Below are 18,280 nucleotides of genomic sequence, written 5' to 3'. Positions count from 1 at the left end.
CTCAAATATTTACAAAGGATGGACTGAGAACCGGTATTTTTAAATTTTATATAGAGTCTGGACTGTGGCGCCCAGACTGAAGCCCGGTCTGGCATCACGGCGAAAACACTAACGCCAAGATTTTTCCTGGAGGACGATATCTTCTGATATCGTCAGACTGGACACACTGGAACTTCAGCTCCGCGCGCAGCAAGCTTACGGCATAAAAACAACAAGATATTGTACTTAGTAATTAAATAAAGCGGTAACTACATAAGTTACCATAGGACTTTACATTTCTTAGGTGTGTCAACTCTTTATTAAACCAAGGAGGTTTCGAGATTGACGGATAGTACATCGGAACACAAGAGTCAAAAAATGATTTAATTGCGGTATAAACATATTAATCGCATCCGCCATTATGATGCAGGAGTAAAGATCGGACGAATTAAAGCCAGCTATAAAATTGTTTAGCCTCCGAAAATTTGCCTTGCGAAATCAGGGAACTCGCTTTGTTGACTTCTCTGAATTTACTTTTAATACCGTACCTATGTCGATTGCCACCTCGAAAGTAGGATGATATGGATATTCAGGTTGAGTTCAGGTTGAATTAACTTGCGACAACGATAAGTCGAGCAAGCCGTCAATAAAGTCATGTTGTGCTAAAGGGAGAAATATATTCGATTGTTTTTCTGGGGATCACATTGTGCCAGGTATATTAAAATCACCTAGAACTACCAATTGGTCCCTGTCAGACAGTTTATTCAAGGTGGACTGGATAGAGGACAGATGATTCTGATATTCTGGGAATTCCGAAGATGGCGGAATATACGAGAACGTAATATAAACTGAACTGTCGGAAAAAGACAGCTTTACAAATAAGAATTCCGAGTTACGGGAATGGTCCTCCTCCGGCGCGAGGGTAGATCTAACCGCAATTAACACTCCACCTCTCCGTCTACACTACCTATATATAGTGTACATACCTGGGAAGACTTCGGAGTTAAGTATCTCCGGCTTTAACCAAGTCGCTGTGAACACTATTATATGGGATGCAAATGAAAGACTATCACAATACAATTTGGTTAGTTTGCTACGCAAGCCTATAGCATTTTGATAGGAGATAAGGAGTAAGATTCGTTGTTTGTTTTTTGAAGAAGAGAAAGAAGATGAAGAGGCGGATGGTGCAGTGGTCTGGCCACGTAAGGGGAGGTTTAATTCCCACGGTCCCCTTTTTCCTATTTTTGATCTTAGCTTCGAACTCTTTTACCAACATACTATCCGGCAAAAAACCAAAAAACCACCCGAAAAAAGCTCGTTTGGGACAGTTATCTTGAAAGATGATAGTCCCTAGCGTAAGAGAAGTTAAATTTTTCCACTTTTATATTATCGGCTTTTGTTTTGTCTTGTATATAATACAATACATCAGACGATGTTTGATCAGGGGAAAGCCGAGAAACGAAAATTGGTTTCGTTTGTATTTCTGAAGTGCCCACTTGTGCCGGTAGACCGGACTCAATGTTCCCTTGTGGTTGTAAACTATTCGGGACAGGTGGAATCACTGGTTGAAAAACCAGTGCAGACAATTCGGAATCTTTAGGAATCACAATGTGGGGTCCCTTCACAGCGAATTGATCGGATTGCTCCGAAGCTTTTTTAGCTTCCGATCTTAGCAACATATGCGGATTTGCTGCGATTGACAGCTGATCAGTTGTGGAGTCCTGTTGATCATTTGGCCGTGGTGGCGGGGCCTTAGGCAGCCAGCGGCTTTTTTGATCTTTGGAGATTTATCTAATAGCTTAAGGCCATTAAACTGTGAATTAAGCGCGCACAGAATATCATCGGCTCGACGGAAACAATCTCTAGCTATGCCAAAACTGTTGATCAGTTCTTTCAAGCCACCTTTAGTTTGGCGCATAAACGATTTCATCTCTTTCGCAACCACAAGGCAAGCATAACAACAGTAAATTAGATTTTTACCCTTTGCTAGGTCATCACTCGTTCGGCCATTAAAACCAGCGCACTTACTATGCACCTTCTATCACATAGCCAACAAATCATTTTTGGCTGCTCAAGTTTTATAACCTGGCAGCAATTTTTATAAAAGCAGACAACATTTACTGTCTCCATGCTTATCTGAACCACTGTGCACGAAAACACAAGATCAAAACTTTCAAGCTAGCTGTTAAAACCGCACGAGAGCAGTCTGCACGCTCAGAAATTTAGATTTTGTGTGGGAGAGCGGAAGAGCGAGAGAATAGGTGCACAGTGCAGTTTATGTGCATGCAAAAAACAACACAAAACAGCACTACGAACAACGCACAAAAGGGAGAGTTAACAAAACACAAAGACAAAAAATGCAAAATACTTTATATATTTGTTTAAACTACTGCACAAATCACAACGAATCAATCACTCGCGAAGCGAACGGATCTTTAATAATTATGTTTACAATATATGATAATTAAAGAAGATTATTAAAAACCACTGCTGGTTTGATAAACACAAAATAAAAATCGGAGCGCAAAAAAAAAACACGACCGTTCGCTTTGAAAACTGCGCGTGCTTTGACGATGCTGCAGGTATACGCACTCTCATCTCACTCACAGAGTGCGTTGCAGTACTCCTTGTTTTTGAAAGCCGATAGGATTTGCTCGACCACTCGGTGTAGTTGTTCTACCGTACAATGTCCAGCACGAAAACCAAACTGATGCTCGGGCAGGATACCCTTCGCTTCCATAATCCTGACCATCCGGGCAGAAGTCAGTCTCTCAGACGTTCCACATTAAGCGACCTTTGTGCCTTTTTGCCTTTCTTAAAGAAACATTTCACATTTTTATTAGTCCTGCAAATATCTATCGATTTGCAAAAAAAAAAATTTTTGCCCCGCCCACTCTAACGGCCTAAAATCGGCCAAAACTGTCGCGCCCACATTTGTGAACAATTTTTCCATAATTTAATTTGTCTTGCAATTTTCTATCGATTTGCAAAAAAACACATTAGATACCCGTTACTCAGCTAATATGCGAACGCGAAATTTTTTTATTTTTCTGGGATAACGATAGATATTGAGGAAAAAAAATTTTTAATTGTTCAAAATTGTTTTCAACGAAGCTAGTATACCCTTTTACTCTACGGGTAACGGGTATAAAAAGTTAAGTAGAATCAACTGCATAAAATAAGCTGCGGCATGAAAAAAGTCTGTAAATTTTGTTATTCTTGAATATTTTTGGTGTTTTGTTCATACTTCTAGTTAAAATACTGCGTTTCAATTCAATACCCATTACTAGTATATAAGATTCGTTGAAAAGTATATAACAGGTAGAAGCGTCATCAAAACGATCATACGTGCTAAGATGGGGAAGTACTATTAGCTACTCCAACAAATTGTTACCTTCCAACAAGGTGACCATTTGCTAAAGGATTATAGCACCCATCAGAAAGTACGGTTTCCAAATCTGGTTATTCGCTTGCGATTTCCAAATCAGAAGGATCCAAGTTATCCAGAACAGGTCTGTGGGACTGATCACTGGTTGCGAGTGGTTTGTGAGAAACACTACCCTCTTTTGAGGAGGGTCAGCAGACGCTGACGTACTCTCGTGCTAATTCTTTTATAAACTAAAACAACGCAGATTAATTTTTCCATTTCTTGTTTCAGGTTATACCCCTGAAAGACTAGTTTGCGTAGAAAGGGACGGACGTGAAGAAGGACAAACGGGCATTAAACTATGTTGCAGTTCTTCATTTGCACTTCATATCACTTTAATAAACTTGTGTAAATCGGTCTAAAATACTGTTTAACATCATACAAAATAATAACAAAAATCTTAAAACTACTTGAGGACATAGACAAACATTGTAAAATAAATTAACTATTGGTAAGGAATAGCTACATGTACTTGAAAGTATCTAGAGTTATCTACGGCTATTATACACTATTTACAAAATGTTTGACTTGACATTGGCATCGTTAAAGATAGTGCTTTTGGTGGGTGGTAAATGGTAAGTGGTTTTTAAGCTTTCTAAAATCTTAGACACTTTTGACAGACTATGTCCATACAGAGGTAGGGATTAGGCCCTCCTTACTAGTTCCAGGCGGCGTGAGAACCTCCTTGTTCAGAAATTCCAATGGCAGGTCGACCAAGTAACCCTAAAATAAAAAATTCATTTTTTTTAATAATAGTTTTTATGGAGATAACAAACACTATATAGCATTACTCGGCTAGGGTGGATAAATATCATAACAGCTCGATACATATTTTTATTTCCGTTACTCGCAAAATGTATGTAACAAACAGAAGGAAGCGTTTCCGACCATATTAAGTATATATTCTTCTCACGCCCATACTTTGAACAATTTTTAAATTGTATCTCATTTTATTCCTCAATATCAATGGATATGCCAGAAAAATGTGGAAATTTCGCTTTCGCATGTACACTAGTTGAGTAACGGGTAACTGATAGTCGGGGGACTCGACTATATCATTCTCTTATGTTTTGAATTCGAAATGCAATTAATAATATCATAATAAATTATTCAACATAATATTTGGCTGTGCTATTTGTTTACTATAAACTAGATAGGGTCCTAATTATCTGTAATGAAACGTTTGCTATATACGGAAAATAATCAGATTCAAAACACATAAGAACTGAGAGTGGTAACTTAGTAAGTGACTGTATTAATTTAACACATAAATATAAACTAAAGATCAATTAAATATTAATTGGGAAGAGTACCTGAATGTCGTTGGCTCTGTTGGCAGCTAGATCAGGGGCGGTTTTGGCAAGAGGCGGCTCCTCCTGGTATTTGCGAAGGCTGGCAAAGGTTTTTACAAAGTCAGTGGGGATGCACTTAAACACCTCGTCGTAAATCTCTGTGTTCTGCATTGAAATCCTACGCCAGGTGCCGTGCCAAAACTTCTCACAAACAGGATCGTTAATGTCCAGGTCAGACCGACTGGAACCTTCGCTTTCCAGGAGGCCTGGTTGAATAACATATAACAGATATAGATTAAGGTTCCTACAAAATCAAACGACATAACTAACCTAAGTGTTCTTTAAAAAGGTATTTTCGAAGGCGACCGGCAAACACTCCGCTCGGATACTTCTTGCCATTCATGCGTCCGTCCTCGAACTCCTCGTCCATTAGAATAGCCGCTATCTCGGAGTCCCGCTTTCCGATCATAGAGCGATCGTTAATGTTTGCCGAACCGCAGATTACAACGCGATCGTCGGCTATCAAGAGCTTTGAGTGGACATATATCAACTCTGTTATGGGTGTGTTATTCAAAAAAGAATGGTTGCGCAGGCTGTGGAATGAGATATAGTTTTCCGGATTGGCAATACCCGCCTCCTGCAGGCGGGTCAAAATTGATGTGCGTCCCCTGCAAGTATAAAAGCAGAGTAAATATGTGACTTGAAATAAAAACGTAGTAAAGTTCTTTGACTATCAGCTAACGGGGTAGAAAGCTTTCCGACTCTTATTAAAACTTCTAAAGATATGATGTTATGGTTTTTAGGTATAAGTAAGTGAAGGTTTATGAACAGGAGAGTTCCCGGAATCGTGACATTCAACAAAATTTGGTGTTGTGCAATCAACTCGGCAATGGTTTCGCAATGCATTTGATGTGCCCTACCTGGAAATGGACGCATAGTTCCAGTGTGTAATTGCTCTGACTGCTATCCCAGTACTGCCACCGACATCACCCTCAAAGCCCGGTAGGAGCGGCATAATCACATAAACTCGGAAAGGCTTCCGTTCCCTAGAAGAGCTGAACATTAGATCTGCTAGAATCAGGATAAGTATTTTGGTTTCATACTTGTGCGCTCTAACGATCCGTTTAAAGAGTGTTTCCCCGATTTGATTCCGCACATTGTTATAAGCACCTGGCACACCCATGCCTAACTGCATAGTGATAAAAAATTGGTTTTCGATGTACACGTAGTGCTGCGCCTTGGTGATCGTCTGGATGTAGGCATCGTGGATGCTTTGCTCCACAAGATCCGCCTCTATAAAGCCGCAGCTCCAGGCAGAGACGCTTCGAAGTAGCTGGCACGTGACCCGTTGCTGACGGTTTTGCTGAATGTTCGGATTGAGCCTCACTTGGTGATAGCTTTTTGGCATCAAATAGGGGAATCTCGTGTTATCGCGTAGTTTCTCCAGCTTCATGGCATTCCAGCGCTGAATGAAGTGGCGGGCCACATCCCTAGCGGAAGTACCCACCACACACAGACCCACGTCGTGCCATGGCATCCGCGGTGTTGTTGTTCGATCTATGATATCCACGAACGGCGAGTTTAGGTTCATCCAGTCTTTAAGTATAAAGTTGGAGTAATCCTTGCCGAACCAGTACTTGGCCTGGCCGCAGAACTCACTGAGTATTTGTGTACTGCTAGTGGTAATCGCCACTTCCTGCCCACCTGAAGCCATGTTAAGGTTGACTTCGTGGTCCGTAGCTTCCTCGGACTCGATAGTGTACACCTCCGCAGATTTTTCCTCCGTCTCAGTAGCTGTTAGACGGTGCATAAAGTCCTTGCCCATACGGGCGCCCTTCATCGCGTTGTTCTTCAGGCGATCGAGTACGTTCTTACGCTCCATTTCAGGGGTGTTGAGTTTCATCCCTTCTAAAGCGATTCCCGATTCTGCGGGAGTTTCACCCGGACTCGAAACGAGCGTAGACGGTATAAGCAGTCGATCACCAGGCTTAAGAGTTTTCAACTCTATGCTAGTATTGGGCTCATCCGGGGGTGGGGACGGTGGCCTTTCCTTGGCGGAGGTATCGTAGTGAGCGTTTCGCGAGGACTTACGTGATCCGAAAGCTGAGTCCGTGTCGTCTTTGGTGAAGTACAAACTTGGCGTTCGACGCGTGCTGCCAGAAAAAGATGACGTAGATATGCTACCCAGATCCGTTAGCCGATGGTGGTGATCATCCCAACGTCCATAGCACAAATCAATACCTCCCATAAACGCATAGGTTTGGTCGATTACGACGATCTTTTCGTGATGTGCCCAAAGCAGAATACCTCCTCTAGCATGGTCCGGATGACGCATGACCTTCAAAGAACATTTAATAAGTTAGTTCGGGACTTCATCAGCTTCATAGATGCTCATACACTATTTATATGTTCTTCAAACTAACCTTGATGTTTTCATGCTTGGCCAGCGTGGACTTGCTGTAGTAGCTGTTTATGCCAAGTGCCATTTCAACCTCCTTGTAGAGCAGCACAAAGACGCGCACTCCCTGTTCGGCCTTGCGCAACAGGATCTTGTCCAATCGCCAGTAGTCTCCGTCGAGTGCGGGTCGCTTCATGTATATCTCGGGACTGAGCCACCAGTCGGCAATATAGATCTCCTCGAGGGCTGCCTCTAAGCCGTCGGCCACGGCTGACATATACTGGGCGCCGTCCACATACCACGTGGCATGAGTGTTGGCGCGCATCGGAGCGAAGGACATGTGCGGATTGGGCAGGGTGAAGTCGCGCGCATACGAGTTGGCCGTGTTCTTGAGGTATTGCATCCACTCTTTACACTTACGCCGTGTCCAGCACTTGAGCACAATGTGACGGTTGTTCGTCAGTACCTGCAAGCCCTTGCGCATGCCCGTCTGATAGATACCCGTGGAAACGTCGAAGCCCTGATCAAAGAGGATCACTGCCCGGATGCTTCCGTCTGTTGGACGGATGTAGCCGAAGCAGGTCTCTTTTACGAAAAACCATCGGTTCCGCCACGTGCCGCAAACTACGTCGGAGCAAAAGTAGTTGCAGCGCACACAGCAGTTCTTTTGAAAGCACCCAAAAAAATTGCATCCTGCTTGCCCTGGTCTCGTTGATCCAGTTCGCTTTAAAATCACGCCTTCCTTGCCCTTAATTCCCATTCCCGGAACAAAGGACACATTAGACACTTCAACGAAGTTTAGCTGTAGTAAATGAATTGAGTTATATATCGGATTTTGCTAAATAACCTACAGGTATTAGGTATTAGGCTAACGGTTCTATTGCCGTCTTCTTTTAATAGTTAAATATATAAATTTTCGCAAATTCTTTGCTTCTATATGCTTACAACCTCCCAGAGAACATTGAATTGCATAGCTTAATATTAAATGAACATGTTTCATAACATTTTAATAATATTGTACTTACCGTTTCATGGTGAGATCGGTACAAGCTGATGTTCAGCAGGTTGTACAAGTAGTCCTCCAGCTGTTTTATTCTGACGCTCAGATTCTCTACGGTGACCAGACTCTCAGGACGGTTTGGGAATCGCGGCAGCTTCCGTTTCTTCTTTTTTTTGCGCTTCTTTTGAATGCGTCGTGGTGTTAGACCCGCCAGAATGGAGCTGTGATTGGGACTGATCATAGCCATGGCATTGTTGGCGTTACTGCCCGCGATTTTACTGCTTCTGCCTTCAGCCCTCAGCGGAGTGCTAGTTTGTTTGACCTTGGTGTGAGAAGGAAGGTCCTTTAGAGTGGACTCGTCAGCCATCTCTCTGGCTGTGGCTTTCAAAGTGGTACGCTTCTCCTTGTGACTGCGACTGGGAAAAGGAATGTTGAGCGAGGTGCGGAAAAAGCTGAGCTGCTGGTGCAACGAGTTAAAGTGCTTGTATCGCCGCTTGATCGTCCACTTGAAGGGACCGTGGGTCAGCTCGATTGTGTACCTGCGTAAAAGAAAAAAAGTAATGTCATTCTTATTTGGTCAAAATGTTTTCGGCGTACCAATAAAAATTGGCAAGACAAATGATAACAGCATGGGGGATTTGTGGCTGTTAGAAAGGGCGTGGCCACGTTTTAAAACAAACTTGCACAGCGTAGGCAAGTCTTTTTTCACCACTTCTACGGACAGACGGACGGACACGGTCAGATCGCTTCAGCTGGTGATCCCAATCAAGAACATATGTAAAAAACGCTCCCGTTTTAACGTATTTAGTATAACCTCTTACTCATCTTTCCTATATGAATATGATTGGATTTCACTCACAGATTGGGGTTTAGCAGATGTGTAGTGACGCTACGCTCCGTATCGACGATCCGAACATGAATCTCACGGCCCGGGATGAAAACCTTGCGCTGGAACGAGTTGAACTTGACGCTCGGCCCGTATATGCTAGTAAATGGTATTTCGTGTCTCAGGACTACACTGTTGTTTTCCTCGTCGTCGAACTCCTCCTCATCATCGTCCGTCTCCTTGCGCTCCACCAGCACCGGCTTGTCGCCCACGTTGGATAGAATGGTCACAGAATCAGGAAAAGCGAGGGTCTCATCGTACTCAGAATCGACTAGAGAGAACTGAAATTCTGGCAGGCAGCGGTTATGATGCTCGACAACCGCTTCGTCTGTGCAGTCCCGGAACACTCCCTCTCCCTCTTCATTGTTGGAGTTCTCCTCCGACGCGTCCTCTTCCCCGCTGCCATGTTCTTCGTCCGAGTTGGTAAGTGCGTAGGGCGGCAAGGCGCCTCCAACGGTGCCGGCATCTGCCATCGCCTCGTACTGGGCAAAGTAGTAGGAACTGTCTAAATCATCGTAGCCTCTGTTAACGTAGCCGCCATAGTGCGCCGGCCGGTAAACATCGTCAGTGGGGTGTTCAACTGCAAGATGACAGATAAAAGGAATGGGCGTAAGGAAGACAATAAATTTTAACAGATTTAACCTTAAACTAGAAGTATTGGTGAGTCCCATGACGATCACAATTATATTTCAAACCCATGATACTTGCGGCATGTGTTATTTGTGTAAAATCAAAAAGAGTTGCAAATGTAAAGTTCCCTCTGTGATTTTACCTAACATAAAATAGATTAAATGGCTAGGTGACCTTTAGTTGTCAGTTTCCCAGCCATGCTAAGTACATGTGTAAGTTCTATTTCATGTTGGGTAAGATTGGCACAACATTTAAAAATACTGGTAAACATAAATTAAAAACATTTTTTATATAACTTGAAGTATATATTTTTCTAGTCTAATAATAAAATTTAAATTGTTTGATGTTCGAAAAGCCATGAATGTAAATATAACATTTTTGAGATATGTCCCCCGGCTGAACGGCCTGTGTTGTAACCATTAAATGGTAATAATTAGCAAGTGCTATCTACATTCGAAACAGAAGCTCGCTCAAGGTCAGAGCTCACGACATGTGGTGTAGTTAAGTTTAATGCATTATGGTCGGCTGAACTTGACATAGGAACCCTGCTCGAACCTTGAAAACATTTAAAGCTAAATACACACGACGCACCTCCTTCGCCCGTAAGTATAGCATTTTCCTTAGCTCAGTGCTACTGGCTGAGAACGCAAATCAGAGGAGAATATTAGGTATCGTACGCATCTTTTGGAGATACAGTTTTGCCATATACCTGTCCTAATCTCTACTGTTCTGTTTTCCCAAAATACTTGAGCAATCAGCTTCTAGCTGATTGACATTTAGATAGCAAGCCCAAATAAAACGGCACAACAAATAGATTAGGCCATACTGCACAGTAGGTAGGCCAACCAATGACGGTTAAGTGAGTTTATGGATGCGGCACGGCTTTGCAAAAGTGCACAGGTTCAGTTATCGACGATAGTAATAAACAGAATAAATCAGTACTTAGTCAAGTGCTTTGATTAGCAGACAATAACAGGTGTCCTGTCCTATTCGCCTATTCACAGAGTAACTTTATTTCTGTCCGCTGAGTACCGCGTATAGAAATATTTAAAATTCAAAAATCGAAAATGGTTTTTTAAAAAAAAAAGGTAGCGACACCTGAAAATTTTTGTTAAGATACTGTTTCAGAAGTTGTTGGTTTAATTTATCAAACAATTGAACGAGTCATAACTTACGATTGCTCCTTATCACTTGTGATAATTAAAATAAACTGGAACGCCGAGTGCAAAGAATTTGATAATGGCCGTCAATGATCAATGACATTGGGGCACTTCCATGATACCCTATCATAATAAGTGCCATCAAAGTTTTATTACCACACTTTTACATACACAGGCTAGCTTATGGGCAAGTTCAACTGGCAGGCATAAATTCTTGGTATTGAATTCGTTATTATATGGGTAGTGAAAATAACGAGTGTTGGCATATGCCTTATCACGAAGCTCTTTTTGCTATCAGCTTCAAGTCACCAAACAAAAACTTCTGGAGGCAAAAACAAAAACTTCTTTAATGCTCGAGTTCCATGATTTGTGATAAAAGTGAAAAAATAAAAAAATTTAAGTCCATCAAAAATGTATTTGATTAGACGAATCGTTAAAGAGAATTGTGGATATAATTAAACCTTGGACCTATTATTCAATCATCGGCCGCCGTTTTCAGAAATTTAAGGCGGTATAATAAGTGTAACACCGTACTCAATAAAAGAACCATAATTTCTTAACACCTTTTCACTTTCAAAGCGATTTGCCGAACTCATTAGTTTTGGCTCATTGGTTTTGGCAAGCAAATTAACTTAAAAAAAACTTGACACTTTTATCACTAACAGATAAGACGAATAGAAGTAACCCCATTTTGTTTCAAGAATATACAATTTTTCGTTGAAAAAACTAAACTCCAACCACAATAATACGTTTTTATGGTGGCGAATAAAGCTGTGGTATCCCATTCCTATTGATAGGGCATTGGTGTGAAAAAAAACTAGTTCTAAATTGCCGAATTAAATGTTACTTAAACATTTTTGATTTAACTGAAAAATTCTGTTATATGCATTGTATTTTTTTTTGCAGGAATGTTAATGCTTTCCATTTAATGCCCGTTATCAAAATGTCCTCAGACCGAGGGCGTTCATTTTGAATCGCCTTTGTTTAGCGGGTTTTGTCAGTGGCCGGTCTACTGAAAAGGTTATTAAACCCACCGATCGCTTGCTTCACCTGACCTACACACAATTGCAAAGAAATCGAAACTTCCTGTTGCAATGATCGAGCATGAGTACAAATGTAAATCAGGCTCGATATATTTTTAACAATATCGGCATGTATCGTTACTTGCAGCGCGTCATGCATTTTAAAATTGATTATGATTCATTTACTAATTGCACCGTTAGGCCGAGCCCAACACGCAATTTGATGGAAGCAATAAGTGGGTAAAGGCTTATATAATCCAAAGGAAACGGGTATTGTTCGGCTAATTTATTATTTAGGCAATGAAATCGTTATCAGTTCTTGGTTCCCTACACTACTACACTTATTTAAGTTCGACTGCACACTCATTGTTATAAATCGCCCCAAATTGAAACAATGAAAACTTGGTGCAGAATGATTTTTCACTTTCGCATACCATAACACCTACCGCCAACCAGTTCTAAATGTTGAAATATCTTAGCAAACATGATCACTCTTATCTCATCTCACGATGACGCACATATTTCATTGCCGCTCTACGAGAACCAAGTAATCTATGCAAATGAAAATATCTTTATCTTCAGATCTAAAAATTACCCATGCTGGCCATCAGCTGTGAGATGCTGCGGCGATGACGTCGGACCTGCAAATGTGGCAAGTTGGCGTTCGATGACGCCTGCCGGGGCAGTTGCAGTTGCTGGGCCTCATGGTTCTTGCTGGTTTTGGTATCCAAGCACGTGGCCATCATTGTTGTGTGCGCTTTACGCGGGCTATTTAATGGGCTCTATTTTATTTTTGGCAATCGGTTTTTGGCTTTATAGATAGGAAGCTTTTGTTGTCGGCTCCAGTTTTTTGCATTTCTCAGTCGCATCGACAGTTCGCCTACGTGAAAAATGTCCGTTCTGCGGCCTGCGGAGGCTGTTTAAACCACAAATTATAAATACCGCGTTTGTGTATAATGGACTTATTGCCGTGGAGGTAAGTAGAGGAAGGAAGGATACTTTGCGCCACGAAAATAATCATTTAAATTAATTTTGCCTTCCAAGTTTCATTCAGTCACAGCGTGTATACTTTTCTTTTTTTATATCCCTTGCATTGAAAAATAATTAATTAAATTTTTATCATGGCATATCGTTATCTTTGCGTGAACACAAAACCAAGTTTTGCAAATATAACTGAATGTTTCGCGTGCTCTTTATATTCGTTGGTATTTGGCTTTTGGCGCTTCCAGCTCATTAAAGGTTTGCACAATGGCCAACTAACACACGCACAAATTTTTTGTTTTTCTGCTTTCGCATATTTTACTTTTTTCACTCGGCTACATGGCTTCGCGAGATGGTGCTTTATAACTTGTATCTTTGCATCTCACAGATGCTTATCAAGTTATCAAGTTGGAGTGCGTCTGAAAGATTGTCACGTTTGCATGCGATATGCAGCACTTTGTTTACTTTTCGAGCCACCGACTAACGGAAGTTGCAGAACCGAAAAAAGCGCGACGTCGCATTGAATTCGTCAAAGAGAGTAATGCCACGCTATGTGAAAAAAACCAAACTGAAGACACCTCACACTCACACTTTGAGCCCCCGGCAAAAAGCTCGCCTTACCGCCACGATCTGCGATCCACGAGAAACGTTGCGACAACTTGGCCGTCACTCCGGTTAATAATATTAACTAAACCTCGCGACGCAGCCAAAAGCTTAGGTCGCCGAGCTCAAAACGGTTAACGGGTAACGGTTACGGCGAGAGCGTCAATGCCGCAAGTTGGTAATGGAGAGGGAGTTTTCCAGAGCACAGCTGCGAACTTCAAAACAGCTGGCAAAGCTTTTCATAATCTCCAAGATATTGAAATGCGATAGCCCGAAAACCCTTCGACTGTTCTAAGGTATTATGCAAATAAAAACATAATGGGCTTCTACGGCAAGGTCAGCCACAATCCATAAGAACAAGTTCTCTGCCGAGGCATTGGCACAAACTCTACAAGCTTTCCAAAGCTTTCTGCGCGGTTCACACACCTTTTAAAAATCGCTGATCGAGTACAGGCCTATTGTCGGACCCGCAACAATGGTCGAGGAGTCGATGAGTCACAACGGCACTTTGGGTGTGCATGTAGCTCTGCTTAGTATCTATTGCGGCTATCTTATCGGCAACACTAGACTTGGGCACAATCGCTGTAATCAGAACTCATTATTTGTACGACCCCAATGAAGTGCGCAGGATAAATAACCGAATTACAATTAGCATTCGATTAGATTGTCCCACGCGGGGCAACTGAATTTCAATAACTTAAATTATTGACCCCTAGTTCGGAACTAAGTAAAAATAAAATCAAAAGTATGTTTTAGAGACTATGTCCAAGTTAGTGACTCGGTAAAAACATTTGACGATCGCATCATGCCAAATACCATACCAAACTTTAGTGACGAAAAATTATTTTCGGACATTTAATAAAAATCCCCTTTCATCCCAAAAAAAACATGAGCCTATCGAACAATAACTTTATTCTAAATATTTTCAAATTATAGTTAGCTGTTGAGAAATGAGACTAAGCTTTCGAAGGGATAGTGCTCCGGTAGCGGTTTGGATAAGGTAGTTGACTCGTTCGATATTATTTAAACAATTCAGAAATTAGTACATTGTTATCTTCCATAAATCTAATCTAAGAAATATACTGTCCTAATATAAGTTTTCCTTCTGTCACTCAAAGAAATTTTTAAGTAATTAAGTTTTGGTGCTGACTTCTATTTGGTCATTGAATTTCGTATTGGGTCTGCTAACTTTGAAGTAGTGATAGCTTTTATTACTAGTGTAGTGAATTCTTTGTAAACTTGTTATTTAGTATATAATATAATATATTATAATAGTTGCCCAAGACGAAAAAAGAACCTGTTTGTCACTTCCAAAATATAACAGATAGAAAGTTGCCAAGCCCCCCTAATGCCTATAGCCGCCTAAAACTTGCACATCCTTGCACTTTTAAAAAATGTTTTCAAATTTTTTTTTATATTTTTATTACACTTGTAAATTTTTATCGATTTACCAAAAAACTTTTTGCCACGCCCATACTTTCAAATTTGTTTAAATATTTTCTCAATCAATTCACCATTTCCACTAACTGAGTAACGGGTATCTGACTGTCAGAACATAAGTCGAATATAGCATTTTTGTTGTACCCGTTACTCGTAGAGTAAAAGGGTATACTAGATTCGTTAAAAAGTATGTAACAGACAAAACGTTTTCGACCATATAAAGTATATTATTTATTTATTATTATAAAGTATATATATTCTTGATCAGAACCAATAGCCGAGTTGATCTGGCCATGTCAGTCTGTCCGTATGAACACCACCATCTCAGGAACCATTATAGCTAGAGAGTTGAGATTAGATAAAACGATTCTAGAGGCACGCCCACAACCGCCCAAAACTGACACACCTTTTGAAAATGTTTTAATATTTTTTTTTTTGATCGTTGTGGGAAACCACATTCTAATTCTTTAGGTCTATGCGTTGCCTATTAGATTTTACTAATATCACTATTAGCTTGGTCACACTTGTGAAATATACATAAATAGTGATAAGATAAGAAATGTGCTTCTATAATCCGCTCCTGTCATTAAAGACAGAGTATTGGTTTAGAGGTTCATATTCCAAGAAATTAAAATCAGGGCCAAAAATGGTTTGCAGTGTGTCGACGTTACATTGGGTGTGGCTACGTTTGGAAATAAGCATACGTGTGGAAAGTCTTTAGGATCTGTATGCTGAATCCTTTATAGGTACAGAGATCCCGAAGTTCAAATGGATATACGAACGGACATAATCGACTCAATTAATAATCTTGATCAAGAATTTATATACTTTCCTTGGTCGAAAAGACTTTGTTTTACATGTTGGATACTTTTAAAAGAATCTAGTATACCCTTTAACTGATCTAGGGATGTGGGACTAAACAAGAATAAGTAGCAACATATGTTCATACGTATCCATAATATCACCTGACAACATCCTTATCTAAAAGCATATTTAATCTAAAATTGATTAGCAACTGGTACCTAATGATTATTAAAATCCGAAGCTTCGTTGGAGAACATTTTCCAGCACATGGTTCTGGGTGACTTCTAAAGTAAAAACTTATTTTAGTGTCCTTGTGTCTGATGATTTGGGGAAAAATTTTAACTTGCCTTTTGCCATATATTGAAATTTTAAACTGCCTGAACCCACAATTTGTTTAAATGATATTGTAATAATATATGTTAAACCATTTTTGGACACAAAATTCACAAGTTTTTACCACGTTTCACACATTTTATTTGTGCAACTTTTATCCATCTTCTTTTTTCCAAAGCAGGCCAACTATTTTATAAATATTGGTATAAAATAAATCAATCAATGGTATAAAATTTATCAATTTAAATAAAGTTAAAAATACGCACTTTAATGTGTTTTTATGAATTTAAAGCACTCACATGCTTGCGGCTACTGCTGAAATAGGTTTAGCTCTTAATCTGATGCCAGAAGTTGTGGCTTAACTTCTCCGTCGTGGACTCCAAACTGGCACTGAAAGCTGGAGACCTCAGCAGTGGGTTAAGTGTATATATGTACATTTATACATATGTATTACTTCATTTAAATGCTTTCGTATGGCAGACTTAACACTTTGATAATTGGTGAAATAAGATCAAATCAATTGAGGCGCCACATGAACACGTTTCGTGAGCACACAAGAAACAATTTAAAAATATTAAAATGTTGGTCAATGGCACACACACTTCTATCGCGGCATTTTTATTATTGGTGTCGAGCAAGACCCCTTCTGGGCAAATCTTTGCTCAAATCTTTGCTTGTCACGGTTTTTGTTTGCCGAGAGAGCTCCGACCAGCGTCGCTATAAGTCAAATTCGAAACTGATCAAAACGCCAAGCGAACGTGGAAATGAGAACGATCAGCAGAGATTTCTCGCTGGAAGCGCGATGTATAGGGAGAGAGCGGAGAGTGAAAGTTCATTGAGCTTAGCACTCGTTCTTTCTTTCCTCAGATCAGGCTAAACTGCATTTGATTTATTTTTCAATTAACAATTACTTCGAACCTTTCACTTAAATTTAAATTTTACTTCAAAATTCAAAAGTTTCTGTTCGCGTTCATCTTACTCCACGCCTAGCAAAACGCACTTGACTGACCAAACTGACTGACATTTTGAGCAGGAGCTTTTGCCTGGAAAGCTTAAACGAGACAGTCCAAACACATACACATACATGCAGATACGTACGCTTCGATCAAACAGCTGATCCGAGAACTTTAATGCGACGCTGTCAACTAAGCCGATGAAACTCAAAAATTTATCAGTACAATTGGGTCATCGCAATAACAAGACTTTAAGGAAATCGGAAATAAAGCTAACGAGGGTGCATTTTATTACGACGGCCAATTTATCTAATATATTGGCAAGGATCTATGCTGAAATAGTAAATGTGGTTTTTATACCCTTGTTCGTAGGGTATACTAGACTCGTGAAAAAGTATTTAACAGGGACACACCAGTCGATCTGGCCATGTCTGTCCTTCTGTAAGTATCAACCGCACGGTCTCGCCAACTGCAATCAGTCACAAAACTAGTCGTTGCAACTTGCAAGGTACTCTACAAATAAGTAGTTTTTGTTTTTAATGAGTAACAAAATTTTAATTCGATTTTTTTCTTTAGCGTAACGCACTTATTTAATTTTAAGCCAAGAGAGAATGCTATAGTCGAGTGCCTCGACTATCAGATACCCGTTACTCAGCTAGTAGTGGTCGAGTGGGACCAAATTTCATAATTTTTCTGGCTTATCGATATATATTGGGGAATAAAATCAGAAAAAAAATTATAAAATATACAGGTGTGGGCCTGGGAGTTTTGGGCGGCTCGTGGGTGTTAGAGTGGGCATAGGGATAAAAATTTACAATTATAATAAAAAAAACGAAAAAAAATATCAATACATTTTTCAAAAGTGTGGACAACTTTTAGCTTTCATACCGACAGACGGGCATGGGCAGATCAACTGGACTATTGAACTTGATCAAGAATATATGTACATACATACATTATATGGTCGGAAACGCTTCCTACTACCTGTCTGTTACACACTTATCAACGAAACTAGTATGTATACCCTTTTATAAAAATGTGGACCTAAAAATATTCCCAACAAGTGTATTCGTTTTTCCATTCGGAATGAAATATTTATGTTTTTCCGCGTAAGCCTTTGTTGTCGGTGATAGCTTGTAAGCCTATGCACCACCTTACTTCTGGTATGCTCGGCTTGACCTTAAGCAATATCTTTTGCTGGAAATGGTTCTCAAATAAATAATTTACTTACAAAATAAATATCACATTAAAACTGTGACCATTACGCTGCAAGTTGAAAGTCTTCATATTTATAATCCAAATAATCTTTCTCAATAAAAAAAGATACGAGTTTCGCCCTCTCATCTGATTTTCCCCTTAAGACTTACCAAAA

General features: G+C 40.2%; 1 protein-coding gene across 6 annotated transcripts, besides 10 other annotated features; it reads right to left on the bottom strand.

Annotated features, from left to right (window-relative positions):
- Positions 1–2,536: part of a mobile genetic element that runs on past the window's edge.
- Positions 1–2,801: part of a mobile genetic element that runs on past the window's edge.
- Positions 2,542–2,756: a mobile genetic element.
- Positions 2,802–2,805: 4 nt separating the features above from the next.
- Positions 2,806–4,481: a mobile genetic element.
- Positions 2,978–3,063: a mobile genetic element.
- Positions 3,311–3,542: a mobile genetic element.
- Pld (Phospholipase D) lies at positions 3,708–16,970 on the bottom strand. Of its 6 annotated transcripts, none has more exons than NM_165469.4 (10): positions 16,874–16,970; positions 16,222–16,352; positions 8,956–9,562; positions 8,122–8,635; positions 7,122–7,898; positions 5,802–7,036; positions 5,619–5,744; positions 5,029–5,366; positions 4,720–4,964; positions 3,708–4,129 (listed from the first exon to the last, which is right to left on the bottom strand). In NM_165469.4, the coding sequence occupies exons 3-10, from the start codon at positions 9,453–9,455 to the stop codon at positions 4,028–4,030; spliced, it is 3,837 nt and encodes a 1,278-aa protein (NP_724469.2). In that variant the 5' UTR covers positions 9,456–9,562; positions 16,222–16,352; positions 16,874–16,970; the 3' UTR covers positions 3,708–4,027. The 6 variants fall into 6 exon arrangements, with proteins under 6 accessions (NP_724469.2, NP_001137610.1, NP_724470.2 ...); NM_001144138.2 differs by lacking the exons at positions 16,222–16,352; positions 16,874–16,970 and adding exons at positions 12,390–12,710; positions 13,397–13,462; NM_165470.3 differs by having other exon boundaries at positions 16,255–16,970.
- Positions 14,708–14,954: a mobile genetic element.
- Positions 14,988–15,258: a mobile genetic element.
- Positions 15,532–15,704: a mobile genetic element.
- Positions 16,971–17,500: 530 nt separating the features above from the next.
- Positions 17,501–17,925: a mobile genetic element.
- Between the last annotated feature and the right edge of the window lie 355 nt (positions 17,926–18,280).

This window comes from Drosophila melanogaster, chromosome 2R (assembly GCF_000001215.4).
Source record: "Drosophila melanogaster chromosome 2R".
NCBI classification, from domain to species: Eukaryota; Metazoa; Arthropoda; class Insecta; order Diptera; family Drosophilidae; genus Drosophila; species Drosophila melanogaster.
Note: the sequence above shows the minus strand (reverse complement) of the source record. Positions and strands in the feature narration are given on the sequence as shown.

Bases quoted from the DNA above. Each gene is read 5' to 3' on its own strand.
- Pld (NM_001144138.2), bottom strand. From the start codon at position 12,540: ATGATGGCCACGTGCTTGGATACCAAAACCAGCAAGAACCATGAGGCC. The intron at 7,899-8,121 runs GTAAGTACAATA...CATTTACTACAG, and splicing joins ACCGATCTCACCATGAAACG to CTAAACTTCGTTGAAGTGTC. The intron at 5,745-5,801 runs GTATGAAACCAA...CAGCTCTTCTAG, and splicing joins CGGATCGTTAGAGCGCACAA to GGAACGGAAGCCTTTCCGAG.